General features: G+C 39.4%; 1 protein-coding gene across 2 annotated transcripts in view; it reads left to right on the forward strand.

Annotated features, from left to right (window-relative positions):
- macrod1 (mono-ADP ribosylhydrolase 1) overlaps positions 1-21,547 on the forward strand; it is a 125,814-nt gene that overhangs the window by 901 nt on the left and 103,366 nt on the right. For both annotated transcript variants that reach the window (XM_083891621.1, XM_083891620.1), the window contains exons 2-3: positions 1,113-1,211; positions 1,516-1,623. In XM_083891621.1, the coding sequence (XP_083747747.1) occupies positions 1,113-1,211; positions 1,516-1,623 (207 nt within the window). The remainder of the gene's footprint in view (positions 1-1,112; positions 1,212-1,515; positions 1,624-21,547) is intronic.

Genomic DNA, 21,547 nt, shown 5'->3' on the forward strand with positions numbered 1-21,547 from the left:
GTACTGGAACAATTGTATGGTACGGTTATAGCAAGCGTCACTCCCTTGCGACTGGTGTTTATTCAATGCCCACAGTCTGTTCTCATACAAAGCTTGATGTCTTGTTTACAAACCGTCACAAACAAAAAAGTAGCTGCTACTTTGTTGTCTGTTGTGTTGTCTTCCATCCATGTTGCGGCCATCAGGCACAACGCACACTCCACCTACCAAGTGCTATCAGTCATAACGCAAGCTTGACCCAGGGCTTTACCGTTCCAAACCATACTGTACTGTACCATATGGAACTGTACCATGATGTTTTTGTTGATGACGACAAAATAGAGGCAGAATAAGGACACCGCCTAAAGTTACACACTGCAGCTTTAAAATGGCAACCTTTGCATAAAAAAAAAAAAGAAAAAGAAAATTGATGCCCATGATGATAATGATGATACAAAATGATTACATCATAGAGGTTGGTTCATACAAAGGTGAGCACTTAATGAGTACATTTAGTTTTAAGTGTGTGCCTGTTTTACGGTGTCAGATCAAAGTACTAGTCAATATAATTTACCATGCCCTCAGATTTGTGAAAAGTTTGGCTGCAGGTTAAAAGAATAACACACTTCAATATATTCTTTTAAAATGGCTGTGACGTTTGTGACATAGTGTGCCGTGTTATACTGTAGTAAATATAGGGCGATGGCCAAGAAGGTAATTACGACAGAAATGGTCAAAATAAAGCAATATGTATTTCAATATATGTCAGATAATTATAGATTTTTCTGCTCCACAGTGAGTTGGAGAAACCGATCAATTATGGTTTTCATTGTCACCAGAGGCAGAAGACATTAAACAGTGAAACATTTTGTTAGTCACTAGCATTTACATATGTTGAATTTTTATTATGAATGGATGCAGTTTTGAATATAGCTGTTATACATAATTATGTTTATATGTAAGCAGTTTGAGTTATTATGACAAATACAACAGAAGTGATATCACTTGTTTTGTCATATTTTTCTTTGTCAGGCCCCTTCCTGCTAAAATGGCTATGATTCTCTCTTTTCAGTCGAGGGTAAATATATATATTATTGTTTTTCTGACATTTAATTTCCTCTCGTCTCCTGCAGACTTCCTGCTGTCTCTGTCAGTGAGGGACAGGCGTCAGTACTACAGGACAACCGACTTTGTGCCACTGGACGACATTCCACTGTGGACTCCCTCTGCAGGTCAGACAAGGAACTTATACACCAAATTATACACCAAGAACAACTCCAATTTATAAGTACATATTTTGATGCACTATGTGTGGAAAATAGGATAGATGTATATTAGTTGAAGACATAGAATAATTATTTAGGTTATGAACGTGCTCCTGTATGTAGACCATCAGGTATGTTGTTGTTACAGTAATCCAAATGTGGGTTCAGTTACATTTTGGAACATTTTGTGTCATAACATTGAATCTCTTCTAGTGTTAAATTATTTTTTAATTGTCTTGATTACCACAATGCTGGTGTGCATCATTATCAGATGGTTCTAAGCCAAGCCTCTACCCAAGAAATGAAAAGTTGGATGAGAAGATTTCCCTCTACACTGGCGACATCACCAAGCTGGAGATTGATGCTATTGTCAATGCAGGTATGTGTGTGTGTGTATAAATAAGCAGGTTAGTCAATGGAGATCTTTTTTTTCACACACTCATTAGTTACATACAACAATTACACCATTTCTTTTTTCCATTATAAGTCAGTGTATACGCACATTCACACACATTATATATGTTAGAAAGTAGTGGCTGAGAACATGTGAAAACACATTTCAGCTGTGAAGTAAATAAAGACTGAAAACAGTTTCTCTTCGATGTTCTGGGCAGGACTTTTTAGATATGTCTAAAGTGTAGCTTAAGCCAAACATCCCCTCAAATGCTGTAACAATATAGAAACACTAAGTTCACTTTATCAGTCTGTGATCATTAGTGTGTACATTAATATTCTGGACAAACACTGCAGACACACCCCCACAGTCTCAGAACAGAGAATGTGGCTGAATTTTGACTTTTTTAATAAATAGAATTTGTCAAGGTGGCAACATGTTTTCCCGAGGGGTGACAAAGTCAGGGGAGATAGTTTTTTGCACAAAGGCTGAATGATTTTGATTAAATATCTAATTAAGATTATTTTGACTAAAATTGTGATTGTGATTCGCGATGTGAGAGAGAGAAAGGTAATTATTTATATTTTTATTTGAATAACATGAAAATGGTAATATGACACATGGTACACATATTTACACACTTTAATTACATCGGTTTGCCACAAAAGTAATAACGCTCAACCAAAAGGAAACAAAGAAATGTAGGCAAAGGTACATTTATGAAGAAGAGAGAGCCATCTTGTTGGAAACACAGTATGAGACAGGATTAGGGGTTTGTACATGTGCATTTACTGTATGTAAATATAGCAGCAAAACACCTGTGAGGGCGATGTTTGCTGTGATTATGGGTTTGCTGCTTTTTCAGTGTGAAGGGGAGCAACTACAAGCTTTTACGTGATTACCAACATAATGGGAAGATTTCGTGTTCATATAGCACAGAAGAATGAAACAAGGGCAGAATGGCTGAGAATCAGAGGACTGGTGACAAACTGCCTGGAAAGGGCAAAGAACTCAGATTAGGGCACTGAATCCTTTGGATTGAAATAGTGTTTTAGTTTTTAGTTAGTGACAATATGGCAATACCTTATACAACCACACTTCAAAATACCTAAACTATCCATTTAAATGTGAATCACAAATATGTTTATGCAATGCATTGTTTTATTTGGAGACCACATCATAGGTAAATCACTATTCTGGGAAGACATAACTGAAATAGTTTGAATGAATACACAGTGGTACATAGATACACAAACTGCTTCGTAAGGGTCACAAAAATCCAAACCTCAAAATTCGGGTTTGATGATCATCATTTTCTTATACTAAGACTCATTTTCTGTCAAAAGATTAAGTTCATTCATTTCAGCTACATTACGGCTCCCTTTTTCTTGTTTATTTGTATATTTATTAATGTATGTTTGTTTTCTGTCAATTCTGAAGCAAAAATGCTAACACTACAATGAAATGAAATGAAAGTTATTATTATTTTAGATCCACAGACAAACCAGTTTTAAACAGACTAGTTAAATAGTAGCAGACGTACCAAGACAAACAAAGTTGACCATTAGATGGAGCCACAAACCAGTTAATTTACTGAAGACCTTTTCACACAAGGGTGTTTGGACAACTGGAGTAAATGTAATCGGTGTCTTGGCTTCGATGCAGCACCAGAGCAGAGTGAAGCAGGCCATCACACCTAAATGATGCGTGATGATGAGACTATAGCAGTAAATTATAGCTTTTCACTGGCAGTTAACTGTCAGCAGGTGTACGCTATTACAGAAACTAGTGAATATGTTTATTGTTTCATTTGTGACATTAATGCTTGAGTGTGTGTGTGTGTGCTGGTGAGCATTAATTCATGCATTCTGCTCACAGTAATTATGTGTACACGAGCAGTAGCCAGTTGTAATTTGCCTCTGTGTGGCTGCAGAGGGGACTTTGCCTCGTGTTTTACAAGAGCTTTTACAGAGTCGCACGCTGCAAAGTGGCATGGAATTAACAAGAGGAAACAGCCAGTAAAGTGTCGTGTAGCCGAGAGGACGAGGCAAGGTGATGGAGGGAGCATGAAAAACACTCGGGCGCCTGAGGAAACATGACTGAGAGAGAGTCAGCACACTGGCGGACAAAAAGTGTGGAGAGTGAAAATAAGATAAAAGAGAGGTGGGGTGAGGACAAAGGGTAGTATTTAAATTTCTGACTGCATTGCCATAGCAACAAGCGGGTACTGGGTATCCACAAAAGATTTTCCGGCAGCATCGTCCTTCTATGACTGATTGGCCGACAAGCTGGCTGTCTTCGTGGTGATTTTGTTGACTAAGTGGCTGACCTTTTCATTTGATGACCAACTGAAGTCACTAAATGACTAAAAGACTTCGAGAGTCACACTTAAAGAGACAGAATTTCAAATCGTCAGACATTAAAAGACAAAAAGAACAATTAGTAAAAGAATGGGCAGTTTAAACTAATGTAATAATGACACATAACAGCATTCTCCTGCTTCTGGTCTTCCCGCAAAGCTCCAGGCTTACGGAGCAGCCACATACAGTAGACCTGTGGTTTTTGACATGTGGGGGGAAGTGTTGTGGATTTTTTGTGGCTTTTCTGAAAGGCCTTGAAGCATCATTTAGCCCCTACGGCTGCAAAACACTCAATTGTAGCCAACTGTGGCCAGTTATACTCTCTACTGGCAGACTAGTTCACAGTGTGACTGTGTGCGTATGTGCTTGTATGTATACACCACTGGAAGCCAGGTTGGTTTTTGCCTGATCCTCACAACTTAAAAGGGCTTTTTCAAGGTTAAGACCTGGTTTTAGGGTTTAGGTCAGGGTAGGGCTGCGTGATTATGGAAAAATAATAATTACAATTATTTGGATCAAAATCCAGATTATTTCACATTATTACTCATTGACTTGAACTTGACTTGGAATGTATTGCGCTCTTTAAACATGACATTTTAAATGAATTTTTAACGTAAAATAACTTTAAATTATTGTGTATTTCTTCCACTGAATTAATGCGTGTGTTCTATTTTTGCCGGATGAACTACCTGGACAGAAAGTCAGATATTGTTACATTAAAAGCGTTATTTTCAGAATAAAAGCCCTCTGTTTTGTAATAATATTTTCTTTCTTTTGTTTTTCTAATCATTTCGGTCCATAATCTTAATTGAAACACAGGTTTCGATTAACCGCACAGACCTATCTCAGGGTTAGATTAGTTAAACCATGGTTAATCCTTGTAGATTTCCAAGTACAGAAGTACTAGAGAATATGGTGAATGTGCTATGAGCTTAGAACCCGGTACAAATAAGAAAAAGTAAAATATCTCTGTATGTATGGCTAGCATACAAGCAATCAAATACAGGGATCAGTAAGAACCTGAATCTGAATCGGAATAAAATTGTTACGACACCTGAACCTATTCCTTAGTCAGTATTCATTGATCAGGTAAGCATGGCGTTGCAGGGAGGCTGGGCTGGAGCTGTTTGTCGAATGTTTCGCTCTCAATAAAGATTGGATTTACAGTAACTCTCCACTCCTCCCCCTTATCCTCCACTCCTCCCCCTTATCCTCCACTCCGCCCCCGCCATCCCACCACACTTTTACAGCCCCTGGCTCCTGCCCACTCCTATAAAACACTATAAACGTAAAAACCCACAAGCACTTAAGAGCCGTCCTGGTGAGGAGGAGGTGGGATGGGGAGGGGGGGTGTAGGGGGAGGAGCAGAAACATCCTCCTCTTTACACCCCTCAATCACTCCGCCCAGAGAAGGAGAGGGAGATGGAGGGGAGGATATATTGTCTCTGATGGGCTAGCTGATTAAGATGGATTGCACAATGAAATGTCGTCGGAGTGATGAGATCCTGCAGTGTGTGTGTGTGTGTGTGCGCGGGCGCGTACGGCGTCTCAGCAACTAACTTTGCATTAAAACCTTCTTCCAAATTGATTAAATGCAAATTTGCTTAGCTCTACTGAGCTGCATTTTCATTTGCAAAAGTTTTATTTCTCATTTCCATTCCCACACTTACTGTACTTTCAGCCAGCGTGTTGTTTATTGTGTTTGACATTAAAGACCATTTATTCTGGCTTTACTTTTCCCTCCGCATAGATCTTAAATATAATTGAAAAATTTATTTAAAAAAAAAAGGAAAAAAAAAGTCAAACTGATAAATCCTCCTCATATTTTTGTGTAATGTGCTTTTTTCTAGCGGAACTAACTCTGAGTGTGAGGATAGACTGATAAATCTTTGAGGCTAGACTATAAAAAAATAAAACTGCTGCTAAAATTAAGATATGCACTGTTTGGATCACAATTTTCATTTTGCTGAGACTCTGTGTGTGACATACGATTACATAGACCAGTGTGTTTATGCCCCACCTGTGCACATGGGTCAGGCCTATTAACAGATCACATACACGTACGTCTGCATGTGTGCAAGTGTGCACAGCTGCGCTCGCTTGTCCCAGAAACAGACAGCACTCATAATTCTGGCTCTTTGAATACGTGTCTGCAGTAGCACTGAACATCCATCCATTTATCCTCCACACGAGGGCTGTGGGGGGTGCTGTGCCTATCTTAGCTAACATGGAACGATAGGCGGCCCACATAGAGATGAACAACCATCCACTCATATGTTTTTTTTTTGGACTGTGTGAGGAAACCGGAGAACCTGGAGAAAACTCATGCACACACTAGGAGAACATGGCAAACTCCGTACAGAAAGGCTCTTGAACCTGGGTATTCTTGCTGCAAAGGCAAGAGTGCTAACAACATTTTAGATTAAATATTGTCTGGATCTATACATGTTATACTCTACAGACTGAAGAAAACATCATTATTTCTCACAGATCTGCACAAATATCATACAGTAATAATTTTGAATATGCTATAGAAATGAGAATGAAAATAATTATTTAAAAATTACCATTCCTTCTCATATCGCAAATTAAATAAAAAATAATCGCAATATTCAAAGTTGTTAAGCCCTAGTGTGCACTATGATGTCTAACAAGGTGGTGCACGAGTCTGCCGTGTGTCTTTTGTGTGCGTTTTGTGTGCACTGTGCAGGTGTTCTATTGTGTGTTTGTGCATGAGGTAGGGTCTCCCAGGTTTTCATCTGCAGGTCAGAGATAAAGCTGCTGGTTGGCACTGGAAACACTCTCACTGTGGCAACAGCTGAGAGATACAAGATTAGAGCCCACGGACATGATAGGCAGGTAGAGAGAGAGAGAGAGGCAGACAGTGAGAGAAAGCATGTCTGAGAGAGAGTGTGTGTGAGAGTTGACAGACTATACTGTAACTTCACAGATAAGAAACCTACAAGGAAAGCACTGATGGATGGATGAGGAGATGGATATAGCAAAGATGTGAAAGAGAGAGGAGGGACAAGGTCAGAAAGCAGGTGAAGGGCAACAACACTTAATATCTCGTCTGCAAACTCGACAGAAAAACATTGTTTTCTTTAAAAAAAGGAACACGGTTGGCCAGAAAGACGAGCATCTATTCATACACAAACAAGCACAAACGTGTCTGTTATGATGGATGGCAGATTATTATGAGTATGAATCAGAATTGAAAAAAAAAGTATGAATGTGTCTGATTCAAAGTTCAGAAGGAGATCCGGGATCCGAACCGCTGAAATTCTTGCTGTGAGGCAGTAATGGTATCCACTGCACCACCCTGTAAGTTTTAATTATCTTTATTCTTTAAAGTGATTTATTTTATAGTTAATCAACCTGAAACTCACCTGCAGACTGCGTGTCAATGCTTCTTCTGTTTTAGGCATAAAATGTGAAAGATTTTCTGGTTCCATTTCTTTATGACTTGAGTGAAGGTGCGCGGTCCCTTTATGTGCAGGCGGTCGTTTCCTTCATTCTACAGCTCTGTGGGGAAGCCTGATGTGCTTCTTCTGACATTGCAATACTGTAGCTCAAACAGTGTAAAATATTAAAATAAAATGATCTCAAACAAGTAAATTATTAAAAACCTTCATACTTTGAAAAATGTGTCACCTTGATTCGAAATACATCTGTGCAGTAGAAACTTTCCAGTTTCAGCTTAATTTTTCATTATTACAATGTTCTGTATGAGGATGGATGCGTGGTGCCGTCATCAATAATTGAACATCATTGTTTTTTTTCTGGAGCTTGGATGTTTCCAACGGGTGCAATGTGAATTCGCCCCAGCGGTGAAGCATCTTTTATTGATTCTAGTGAAGTCCAGAGCTGATGATAGCATATAGCTGTAGTGGGGCAGGTTGTGGGGCTCGGGGGGGTTAGAGATGATGAAGATATCTTTGTGCTCGGAAGACATGGATGACTGGACTCAGACAGACATACTGCAGGACATCGACCAGGACAGCTGGAGCAGAAAGTTTAGAGGGTTGCGGTTAGGGATTTTGCCGAGTGATTTCAAGAGGATAAAAAAGGCAAAACCCTTGGCTCCTCATAAGAACTTAGCCCAACAGTGGCACGGCATCATAATCTTCCTGCGAGGCTTTACCGATTCTCAGCTGGCTTTGTCAACGGGGTTTAGCACCGTGCTCTGCGCCAAAATCAGTCTGGCAAACATCCCCGCTTTTGCCACGCAGCTAAAATGTGTATGGCAGATTGTCAGGCCCGACTTGTTGTTCTTAATTGCTTCATAGTGAGTAAAATTGTTTTTTCTCATTTGAATGGGACATACTGCAAGATTATTTGGTTGCTTTACCACTTTAGAAAGGATTTTGTAACATCAAGACAGGGATTAAGTTAACCCCCATGAACATTTGCTTTGAATGCCACAACACTATATCTTTTACACCGTCTCTTGCTTGTTGTGTGAACATCATGTTATATTATAATAACATTTTTCAGTAATATATTTTTCCACATGAATGTTTTCAAAACACCATTTCATCTCTAAGTGAATCTGAATAATTGGACTTCTCCATACCATAGTCATTTGGCTCAAAAAATCAATATTCAGCCTAGAAGCGCATCAGACCACATAAAATAATTGTGGTCCAGCAGAGGACACGGTGAAAAGTTGATTCTCGTGACTGAAATAAACATGAGAGAACATGCCACAGAAATCCACATAATTTGGTATTCTTCGTTTTTTAATTTCCAGTCCTCCCACCGGATACACAACACGTTCTGGCTTTAAATAAAAAAAAAAAATATTATTATTATTTTTGTTTCACAGGTAACAGCGTGTCTTCAGAGAACACCCCCCTTGTTTTCCACTGTTTTTAGTGGTTTAGTCCAGCCCAGTGGGTTGTTGTGCACCGTGGCTAATGAGAGACGGACAGATTAGCGTTGCCGTTATTTATACATGAATTTTGAGCTTTTCATTTTAGGCTACAGTCAGTCCTCCTGTCACACCCATGTCAAAGACATCAGCAGTGTGGCAGCGTTTTTCAAAAGTAGATGACGGTAAAAAGGTGGAATGCAAACTTTGCAAGCAACAGTTTGCTTTTCACATCTCTACTACAAACATGACATATCATTTAAAAACGGTAAGCTAGGTTGCTCTGTCCATTTTGAGTATGAACATATTGGCCTATTTCAATGTTTTATTCTAATAATCATTGATTTGTTTTATAATCGCAGACGCACCTGCCAGCAACAGCGGCAGCGTCTATTGTGTCTCAGCCGCGAAGCTGAGCTCGTATGTCTTTTAATTTGAAAAGAGCCTCACCCGTAAAGCATCCCCGATTAGACGATTTTTAGTCGAAATTTCAGGGCTTTAGTTGACCAAGAGTTTCTTTGGTTGATTACAGCCCTACAGGATACAAACAACAAGCTCTTTGCAGAGATTTGCACATATTTGGAGTGAGGGATTAGATCTGCTCATTAATGGTCACTTGAAATGCATGAGGAGACGCATTCCAATGTCATGTGTGAACTGATGTACTCAGTGTCCATTTATGATTAGATCACCCCAGACTCATATTAATATCAGGTACGAGCAGGGCCTCTGTCATCAAGTCACTAATCTAAGTTGTTAATCAGGGGAGGCGAGTTGTTGTGATGTACGCGCCCTCCCCAGTCTCGTACCAGGAGTCTGAGGTGGTGATGAAAAGCCCAGAGCAGAGACTTGCTGTGCTGCTGTGAGCTCCCACAGCCTCCACACTGTGTGCTCTCGATCTCTTCCTCTGTTGCAGCTACCATACATCTCCCCCTGAGCTCTTGTCAGCTCCTCTTAGGACAGGCTCATATTACAAGATGCAAAATGTCACACCAAGTTTCAGTCGCAGACAAATATTTAAAAACTGTGTGTATGTGTGTGTTTTAAGAAAGCTCTGAAACAGATACTAGAAATAGGCCTTGATATATTTATGCGCATGTGTTATGCAGTGTGCCTAAATTAAAAAGAGATAAAACTAAATCCTTTTTCCCTCTCACAGTCTACCTTTCAACATCAGTAAAAATTAATAAGCTGGATTTGTGTTGTTTACTCAAACATAAAAAAAATCAGATGTTATACTGCTGCTATAAAGCTCAACAGCTTACCGATCCCTCATGAACTGCACTCCTTCTCCCTCCCTTAGTAACTCTACTTACCTCCTTAGCTCTAGTTCCTATAGCGCTATCCCCACTGAGCAGACTGTGTGTTTGGGAAGCAGCAGTGCAAATGGACACGTTCTCAACTGTTGGTACACTCGAGCACTTACAGAGGCAAATTGGCATTGCCGATGCTGCTCGCATTTCAGACTAAGCGAGTTGTGCTGTCAAAACTTTGTCCTCGCTTTACTATCACTCTACTCCATCCACTGTACCAGCCACTAACCCAGGAACATAACAACTGTGTTGGGCATTAAGTGGGGTTCCCTAAATGGAGACGTATAGCATATAGTAGTACATTGACGACAGAGATTTTGCACGTCACAACTAAAAATCTTTAACCCATTAAGGCCTGAAACGCCTGGAAAAAATGTCTCCAAAACCTGAGCTTCAATGCCTACTAAATGACTGATTTCTCAGCCTCTGTAGCAGATAGGAACACAATTCAAAAAGCATTCGAGAGCTTACACATGTGGCTTTCCTGGGAAATTGAGTTTATTTTTTAGATACAAAAAAATGTAAAAGTAAAGTGAATAACTATTTTCAATTAAAAAACAGTAAGAAAATAAAGTAATATCAACTTATGTCAGTGCCTTGATTTAGTCCTGATGGAGTGTGAAGAACGAGAACAGCATGTAATGACTGTAACAGTCTGCTTCACATGTGACGGTAATAGTCCTTACAGCGCTGTGGCATCTGCAGGTAAATCCACTTTCACCCCTGTTGTGCGGTTGAAAACACGCCGCAGATTACTGTGGTAATTCTCAGCCTTCCGTCACTTTCAAAACCTTCAAACTCATCGTCGTTATCGCCGACCTCGTCGTCTTCAAACATCATTATGTCGTAACCATAATTCCCGGTCGATTGGTTCAGCACATTCAAAGTTATCAGCAATGATGTCATAGAAGCCGAGAAACTCCTCAAAATCACTGCCTTCAGAAATCTCTCAGCTGTCAAAGTCCTCCATGTTTGCTCAAAGAAATTTCAAAAAAATGCCGCGAGTAATCCCCATAACCCCGAAAGACGAGCGGAAAGTAGAGGACTTTGGTTCCTCTTAAACTGGCGTGACCGTGGGCTGGTTTTCCAGAAAGCACCAAGGTTCTGAGGCTCCACAATGAACCAGAACTGTGTCTGAAGTGCTCATCAAACCTTGTCATTGTGGGAACTGTTGGGTCTCTCTATTAAAATTGTAAGGTCTTGACCTTACTATGTAAAGTGCTTTGATGCATTATGTATGGTATGAATTGGCGCTAGTATACAAATAAAATTGAATTCAATTGAGAACATCGAGTTGGCAGTGGACCAGAGTATAGGTACATCTTCAGTTAAAACTAAATTGCAGTGATAAAAGACATTTTTGCTTTTACCATTGAGATATTTCTTTTAATTTTTGTCTCAAATATTCAGCCAAATATTCAACTCATCATCATATCTGAGAAAGAAAAGCAGCAAAACCTTCAGATTTCAAAGCCGGGGCGCAGCAAACATTTTGCTATTTTTGCTTGATTACTTATTACCATGATTAATGATCAAAATTCCTGCTGATTCGTTTTCAGTCAGTCAAGTAAAAGCAAATTTATTTCATTAACACATGCTAAATATGTTCGAGCCTGTAGTCACTCATAACAACACACTGCTGGATGGATGTTTTAGCATTTGTGCAGAACCATTGGGTGCCATATTTGATTCACAGCCACCGTGAGCAGTGACTCACACATCTGTGCACCTTTAAATTACTGGATTGAATGTGTAAACACAGCTGCTACAGTCTCAAAGACAAATGTTCTTCACTATAATGCATATTTTTCCTTAGAAAGGTGAAGACTAAACCAGTGGTTCTCAAACAATTTGTACCAAGTATCACCGGAGAAAATAGTGAGCTCTGGAAGTAACACCGTTATCACCAGTGTTAAAATACAGTGGTGTAAAAGGGCCGAGCAAATACAGATACAGACTTTTCACGGTAGGCAGATTTATTCATACTCATATTCATATACTCTCTCATCATCCTCCTCTTTCTCACATATACAGTACTTCGCACACTAGTTTACAGAAATTAGCTTGAGATTGAGTGAGAGAGTTTTTTCTTTTTTATTTGTTTCATCTTTTCGAAGCTCGCATATCACTGGTGGTACACGTCCCACAGTTTGAGAACCGTGGGATTAGACTAGAATGAAATCTGTGGGTATTGTATTAATAGACCTAAATTGAGATCAGTGATGAAACTTGGTTTGTGGTCCCTGTACAGTAATATTGCTTCTGCAGGGAGCGATTGTTTGAGCTGTAGTAGTATCTCTGTGTTTTTTTTTAATTCTCATATGAATAGGAAATTAACATACCCAGTCGAAGTGGCTCATTTCTGATGGTACATTAAATTAAAGGCCGTAGGCGTATTTCATTTCTTTCAGGCTTTGGAGAAATCTGAGCCCCACCATTGTGAGGAATCAGTGTTTAAATGCTTCAAATTCTCTTTAAAAGTAGCTTTTAAACTGTGTTTGTGAGTAATGAGAGATTTCCCCCTGTCTTTTCTCCCTGAATTTATAATATTTTGTCACATGCAAACTCACGACCCCACGTTTTTTTTATCTCAAACTTTTCACCACAGTGCTAATATTGTATCGTTAATTCCATCTTGTCGCTTTGTCTCTTTGTTTTTGCTTGACTTGCATGAATAGAAATGCATGAATTTAGACATTGCTGCTGCTCTAGTTTTCTTGTCCAGATCTGTCCGATTTAATTATGGCAGAACCGTCAGAGTGACCATTTTACTGATCACTCGGGCAGCGACGTTAATGGCCTCTGTGGACTGAATTTTTTTTAGCTTTCAAGGTTCACTGCCCCAAGTTTTACGCAGTTTTGATCCGATGTCTAGTTTGTGTCTCAATTTGAGTGGGAAGATGGAAGAAATGCTGCTTTTTCCCTCTCCCCTCCCCCCTTTCTTTCCCTTCTATTTAGACATCACTGCAGAACTGTGACCTAAGAGGAGCAAGACACTGACCTTAGACAAACGGACCTCAGTTTACAGCTTCAGATTGATTTACACCCTGACATCGAGAAGTTAACATACCCTTGGAGAGTTAATCCCTAATGTTGCTTGAGACAGTAAATAAATGGGAAAAGAAAATCCAAAGTGAAGGAGTTTGCAGAAAAGCTCATTCGTGTTAATTATTTTTCTCCCACCCCTCCCTTGTTAAAAGCTTTCCCACCCCTCCAATCAATCGCCACTTTAGCAAGCAGGAGGGGATGGAGGAAGTGTAAGCCTCATTAGTCTGATTGGGCCGATGTGGAAGATGGAAAGAGATGGAGTGAATGAGGGAGTAAAAGAGAAAAGGAGTCAGCTTGGTCATCAGCACTTGGCCCATCAGAGTGTCTGACATCAAGGCAAATGCTGTGGTCAAATGCAGTGGTTTTGTCGGTAGAGTTGTGAGTCCTGGTGGCCTTGAAGATGAACCTCAGGTGTATCCGGTATGGGGGAAGCCATTGATGGAGGAAGTTTTGTTAAACTTTTGTATAAAAAAAAGGACATAATTTAGATTGGTTCAATAAAATCCTTGCTTTCATCAAGCAGCAACTTTTTCTGCTACCAGACACAAAAGAAAAATGGAGGCTTATTTTTGTGGCACAAAGAAAGTGTGTGTGTGTGTGTTTGTGTGTGTGTGTGTCACTGTGCAACATCAACAGAATGAGGGGAGTGCTTTTGTTTTTCTGCAGTATCTGTAGTTTTCCCCAGGTGAAGGAAATGGCGGGCAGTGGACTAACTGAAACCGTACCTGGCAAAAGAAAAAAGAGCTCTGTTGTTGCAGGAGGCAAAAAAAAAACAACAAAAGGCAACGGCTGACAGTAACTGAAACTGAGGCAAAATGGAATAGGACCAGACTTTTAGGGCTTTCATTTGATGGAGAGAGCTGCACTGTGCAACTGACCACATCTAATGGCCACACTCACTGACATCCCCCTCCCTGATATCTGCCCAAAATGTTGTTCTACAAATTTGCACCATGGCTTTCTGTTTAGTTTAGTTGAGGCCACAGAGAAGAGTGTCTAAATAATTTACTGTGAATCAAAAGTATTCCTCAAACTACTTAAACAATTATGTTATCCTCTTTATGACATCTTTCATAATTATTGATACATTAGCGGGAAATAAAACCAATTTAAATTCAAGTTTTATACAGACCACACCACAATTTGTTTGTATTACAATTGCCATACATTATTTGTGTCAATATTAGCTCATTGCTTAATTTTTCCCTGACATTTTCTACTATTTAATACATTCACACATACACATTCACCTTGTGTTTCATCTGGCCTTGTCTGAAAAGACAGAGCATCCTGCCACACTGCATAGCCACAGTAAATCTAGCAGAATACATAATCAACCTGTGTGAACGTGTATACATCTGTTATTTACGTGATCCTGCCATAGATGCATAAGAAATGAGGGGATCTGAGCATCTTGCAAACACTTTTTTTCCTGCCTTTTTGATGAATGCGCCACATCTGTCTCCTTGTCTGTTTTTTTTTTTTTTTTTACATCTCTATTGTCTCAGTACAATAAATAAATTAACACAAAGTGTTGTAAGTGTCGACACTTTGGGACAGTCCACTTTGGACAGCACTCAGTTACACGAAAGTAAAGCGATGAAATTGGGCATACTTTAATCACAATAACATGAAAACATGATGTCTGTCATACTAATGTACTATTATGTTATGTACTTTATTTCTATAGCTTTTTACAACAACCCACAGGTGACCAAATTCCTTTACAAAATAAAAGCATTACAGATACACAGCATTAAAAACAGACGGTAAAAAATAAAAACTGTCACCACACCACTGGGTATGAAAAGCCATTCTGAATAAATATGTTTGGTCTTAAAAAGTTCAGAGGTCAGTGATGACGTGAATCTCAGGGGGGAGGAGCTTATTCCAGAGTCTGGGGCTGGCAATTGAAAAGGCTTGGTCACCTTACTGTTTATATCTAGACCTGGGCATGTCGAGCATAAGCTGGTTGGATGACCACAAATCCTTGCTGTGCTTGCGAGCAATTCAAATTACTGTTAAATAGGCCGGGGTGAGGCCATTAAGGGCTTTAAAAACAAACATTAAAAGTTTAAAATCAATTCTAAAATGCACAGGTAGCCAGTGGAGAGAAGAAAGTGTTGGAGAGATGTGCTCCCGTCTAGTTGAGTTTGTTAAAAGGCGAGCAACTGCATTTTGCAGTAATTGGAGGCGGCTGAGAGAAGACTGAGCGACACCAACATGAAGGGAATTACAATAGTCCAGTCTAGAACTAATGAAGGCGTGTATGGCTACCTCGTGGTTGTGGCTTGTTAGAGACGGCTTTGCTTTAGCCAGTATACGCAATTGATAAAAACCTGGTCTTGACAACATTGTCTATTTGTTTGTTAAAATTAAAATTACTGTCAAGGAAAACACCAAGGTTCTTAACAGTTGAGCTGAACTGTGAAGACGCCCCAGCTCGCTGCTCCAGTATCACCAGCCAATCGCAAGGCCACATAAGCCCCTTTTCCACTATGGTCCCAGCTCGCCTTGCCACGGTACGGTTTAGGTTGGTTTTCCACTACAAAAATATTACCTACGCAACGTGGGTGGAGTCATCCCTGCCAGTTAATTAAAACTTGTTGTTTGCGATCGGCAGTGCTGTCGCTAAATACATCAGGCTCCTCTGTTAAATATTGAGATTTTAGACATTTCCCCGGTAGTTGTTGGAGATGAATCCATCTTTGTTCAGCTTGATCCTTGTGTCGGAAGTCTCTTCCTGTGACGGCACTCTGACCAATCGGTGGCTGGCAATCTGACCATGTCATGCATAGTGCCTACTCAGCTTGCTGGGAACCTCACCAGAAACACAATTTAACCAAGCTGGAAACACGTCTATAGAGACAAAGAACCATTCCCTCTCACGGTCAATTAAGAGTGTCCAAATCTGCAGGTTTTAGGACTGTAGGAGGAAGGAGAACGAGGAGAAAACACATGGGGAGAACATGCAGAAAGGCCCTTGTTTCTGACCGAGTCGTGAAACCCGGGTCTTCTTGCAGCAAAAGCACCAACAGTGTGGCTCTTCCTTTCATTTGAATGAATAAAAGTTTGGCTCAGCCACTGCTTGATTTCAAAAATGCAGTCACGTAAAATGCTTTGTGAGACACTTAAATAAATCTGAACATCGTCAGCATAACAATGAAACGACAAATTATGTCTGACATAATCGAAACCTAGGGGCAGTAAGTAAAGAGAAAGGAGTAGTGTTGGCAGAAGTGAGGGATTTAAAAATTCACAGTTTCAGATGCTGCTGGATGGGCTGACAAGAACTTGTGATGAAGGATTTAAAATGGCTGACCAAATGTGACCGGGGCTATTGATATAGTGTAAAGCCCTTTGAGGTTCTGCCAGTGTGATAATAATGTGGAATTTGTAAAGCAGCCAGCTGTCAAACTTATGTCTTTCCTCTGTGCATGCTCACTTAATGCAGTGCTTAATACCGTTGTAATCCTTTGCATCCTCAGTTTTTTTTTTATGACAATAATAGTGTGACACCTGCCCTTATTTTCACATATTGGTTTTAGTGCCAGACAAGTAATCAGTCTAGCATCAAGGCTTTGGCTCTGCATCCAACGTCCTCGTCTCCTTGGCTCTTCAGGCTCAGAATTCTTGCGCCATTAAAGAAAAAACACACACACATAAAATATATCCACAACTCATAAAAAGCTTTTTTTTATGAGTTTATCCTCCTTTGATTATTGATGCTTCTCATTTCGACTTATAACATCTGAATTTAACCCAGTTTCACTGATTAGGCCGAGCAAGTAGTTATGACGAGAACTGGGACACACAGACGGAATAAGAAAAAAAAAATGGATACGGAAATTAAAAGCACATTGGGGAAGATTATCCTCATTGTTGGCTGCTTTATTTGAATAGTAAAGTATAATGCCGGCTGATAATAAGCCTCCATTTTCTCTCATCTGTGTAATCACAGCTTAGCGAACAAAGTACAAAGGATGTATCATTGTAACCCTTAAAATGGGCTTCAAGCGAACCCCTTTCCCACTCTCCACCAGTAAATACAAGGGATCCTCATTGTCTGCTCACATGGCCTCATCACAGACGGTGCCTTTGTCACATAATCACACGCGGACATGCAGAGAGTACGCAGAGTACACTCTGCACACACTGTAAACAATTACAATCTTGTAATTATCTATCAGGCGTTGTTGTGAAGTGGTGCCCGATGTGCATCCTGTCAGCCGTGCTGAATTATCAGAGCTTAGGAAATGATAAGGCTATTTATAGAAGCTGTTCATTCACTTATCCTCTTGTTGCCAATGTCCGTGGGTGGAAATGGGAACCTCAGAGCTGGACTGACAGAAAGGTCGATCATTCACCGCATCGACCTGTATTGTATGATGTCAAATCCGAACATGATGATTTAATACTAGTTGGTTGCAGCGAGCTTACAAGTACAGAAAAAAAAATCAAGAGTGGCAGTTTTTAGAAAACTTTTTTTTTGCAGTTTCCCCTCTGGGAGAAGATAGGTTTATCTATTTATGAAAATTGGGTAAAATTGAGAATGAGTCAGTCTTTTTTCTGAATGGAATGGAGTGGTTGTTTCAGTTTGATGTCTTCATGCTGACCATCTATGTATCTAATCTCTGGAAAAAAACATTATTTTGTCTAATGTGTGTTATACTTCAACTCGATTGAAAATAAGCCCATTTAGGCTAATTTTCTAGGCATGACACAAAAATAAAAGCATCCATCCATCCAGCCATGGTGACACGTGATCAGTGAACATAGAGTCCCATTTTTTTTTGCCTGTAGTATAAAGAGAGTATTCTTGTCACTCATTGTGCAGCTCTTGTACAGCATTTATGATTACGATCTCAGTCGATTCCGGTGTTTAAAGTGAAATGTCAAGGATTTTTTGATGTATGTATAATATACAGGAAATGCTACAATCACAATTGGCATTTCACCCTGTACTTTGTCTCCTTCAAAGCTGACATGTACATGCATCGTTGACATGCAGACTTGGACTGAAACACAATAGGAGCAGGTTGTCAGGACGTTTTAGTGGATAAATTATTTAACCTCAACTATACGAGTAAATTCCTAATGTGTTATTATTTTGGCTCGAATATTCACTCATCCAAAATGGATCCTTATTTATATTTCTGTTCAGTTTTATCACTTAATTACCAGGTGAAGAGGATGCATTTGACAGAAAAAGACGTGCAACAAAAGCTGTTTTCATAACCAGGGACTAACAGCTTCAGAGAACAAATAGTTATCAATGAATCTATTTTCTAGAATGGTTCTTTTTAGAGCTGCAACTAACGACTATTTTCTTGGTTAACTGAGTAATCGTTTGGTTCCGAAAATGTCAGTAAACTTTGAAAAAAAAAACGTTGATCAGTGTTTGTCAAACCTGGAAATTATGATGTTCTCCAATGTCTTGTTTTGTCTACAAACCAAAATGATTCACAAATGATTTCTTTGTGAATCAATCGGAAATCTTGTTTTGATCAGCTTCAATCCAATTAATTGATTATCAAAATAGTTGATGATTAATTTAGTAATTGATTAATTGTGTTGAGTTGTTTTATCTATGTAGATCAAAATAAGAAAAATTATATATTTGCTGACATTTTTTCATGTTTGATTTTTCCCCCTTACCTTTGAACCAGACTGTTACCTTTGAATGAATGAAATGTCCGGCAGCACATTGTGTGTACTGGACTTCTGGTGTGATCGTGATCCACTCTGTGGCATTTTCAACCGAGTAATGAATAATTTACTGAGCTCCTGGAGTTGATTTATTTATTTTTTCTTGGCTGTGATGGAGTTGCCTGTGCTGAAGAACAGCTCGGAGTCAGTACTCTAGAGAAATCACAAGTTGCCATAACTACAAGTGCTGAGGTCCAGAGTGTTGCCCCAGAGAGGTGGGCTGTAATCCGACCATGAGTGAAGGCTGAGAGCTCTGGAAGACCATGTCCAGCAGGAGCCTTCTGCCTCAAGCACGCCTCAGACAGTTGTTTCTCCTCAGTTTTCTTGTGTCGGCAGCAGAAGAAACTGAATGCCTGATGGTTTATTATATGAAGAAACAGAATCCATCAATTATTCACTTAATGTCAGTCCGGGGCAGATAATGAGGGGAATCGGGCACAAAGAATATAATAAAATTATTATTAGAAATTATATTATAAATGTCTCTTTCATTGTCTCCGTTCGAGATGCTCTTTCTCCTGACAGCAACGTTAGAAAACTCTATTGGTATACATGCTCATTATTAGGCAAATTTAAAGATAAAAGCCACAAGACCCAGAAACTGAATGGAGGAAAATTGCAGTATAAAGGCAATTTAGTTATCTTTTACTACATGCTTTCATTGTGGTTAAGGCACAAGTTAATTTGGAAGGTTTCTTTTCTTCTTCTTTTCCTTCTCACTAGAGGCATCTTGCAGTAGCACCCGAGCGTCTCTCTCGTTCTTTCTCTCTCTCTCTCTGATAGACAGCCTAATTCATACAGTTGGTATTGTTATAATCCCCCGGTGGCTGTCTTAGTGTTCTCTCTGCCTTGTTTATTCCACTGACGTCCTCTCCATCCAATGCTACAAAGGAAGCCTGTTGTTGTTGTTGGATCACATCATACCTCTGAGGTATACCGCCGGTTTTCTTGCAGTACAACTCTGTGAGGAGAAAAGTGTCGGCGCTTGTTATTCAGCTCTGTCGGAAGTCCTCCGGGACCCCGAGTCCCATGAAACACAAAGGTACACAGCTGTGTCTCAAACAATGACTTGTTAAATTAATTTTTGAAATTCATGGGCGAGTTTGATTTTCAGCTGAAAGTGAGGTTTTGGGGATGCCACAGGTTTTGTAAATGGAAAATATTGGACAAAAATTGGGTGTGCTTTGATTATGCATGTTTTTGATCATTTTCAATGCATACAGGTTGATGTTTATCTGCAGTCTACCTCTATTTTGTTTACTTTCAAATGAGTGAGTCTTTTTCCCTGCAAGCCCCTTCATGGAAAACACGTACTTTCTCAACATCTAAGCGATCGGTGAGGTACCAGCCAATAACCCATTTCACCACACTAATCCATTCATTTCGCACATGAATACACACAAACAGTGATAGAATACACTCATCTCCTGGACCCATAGAACTGCGTTCTTCATTGCCTGATGTACCAGATCACGCAGTGAGGGAAAGTGACTGGTTGATATTATTTCCTCGAGATTGAAATTAAGTATTTGCATTGCAATAATTATTTAATTCTGCCTGTAGAATGATTTTATAAAATGAATAATCCATGAATGCCCCTTTTTCACACAATCCCATGTGAATATAATTCCATTACACTGACACACTGATTGCTGTGAGGTCAGTTTTGGTATCCAGCGTACAAAAATGGTACTCTTTCAAAATATATTCCATTGTTTAGATACATACATACATAAATACATTGACCTTTAGCTAAAGGAGTGTATAATTAATGCATTCAATGTGACATTGAATTGGATGCAGCTTCATATCATTCTTGACAGCCCTGTCAAGAAACTACTGAGTTCATAGCACACTGCACATTGCACATCGGTGACTTCAGCTCACTTGTTGAGGACATTCCAAATCTTCCAAAATGCATTGATCTATAAGACTAAAGTATTCAAACCGAAGTCAGTTTGTAGGAGATTTAGAAATGGTTTCCAAATGGTAGCCTTATTTATAATAAATTCACCTACATTTTACACACTGACTGGACCAGTAGCTAGATGCAACTTAAAAGTACAGTTGACGTGATATAATGCAGGTTTTATTTTTTGAAAATTAAGGCCCTTAAAAAGTAGTAAAAGGTCTTAATCGCGATTTCATCAGGTATTAAATTTTGACGATAGAGTTTGACCGCCAAAAGTATGCAGTAGTAGTAGTATTAGTAAGTATAATTATCTTCCTGGCACAAAACAATATCCGTAATCGTACTAAATTGTGCTCTACAGATTTAATTGCAAACTTAAACTGTTTTGTAAGTCAAATATGTGTTGCTGATTACAGCTTTAAGTGGCAATAAGGTCTTAAAATATTGTGTGAAGGTCTTGAAAAAGTATTGAAATTAACTTCAGGATTCCTGCATATACTCTGTAATAACATTTCAGAATAAATTAATTCAAGTGATCCAACAACACTTATGCACATTGTTGCTAGTCTATGCAAATTTTGCCCCATCACAGTGAAGTTCAGAGAGAGCGGGTGCTCGCTCTTCTTGGCTGTTCTACTACAGCTACTCCTCCGCATACAGGTCAATTTGGTAGACTGATTACAATCCCAGCACC

This window comes from Microchirus variegatus, assembly GCF_963457635.1.
Source record: "Microchirus variegatus genome assembly, chromosome: 6".
NCBI lineage: Eukaryota > Metazoa > Chordata > Actinopteri > Pleuronectiformes > Soleidae > Microchirus > Microchirus variegatus.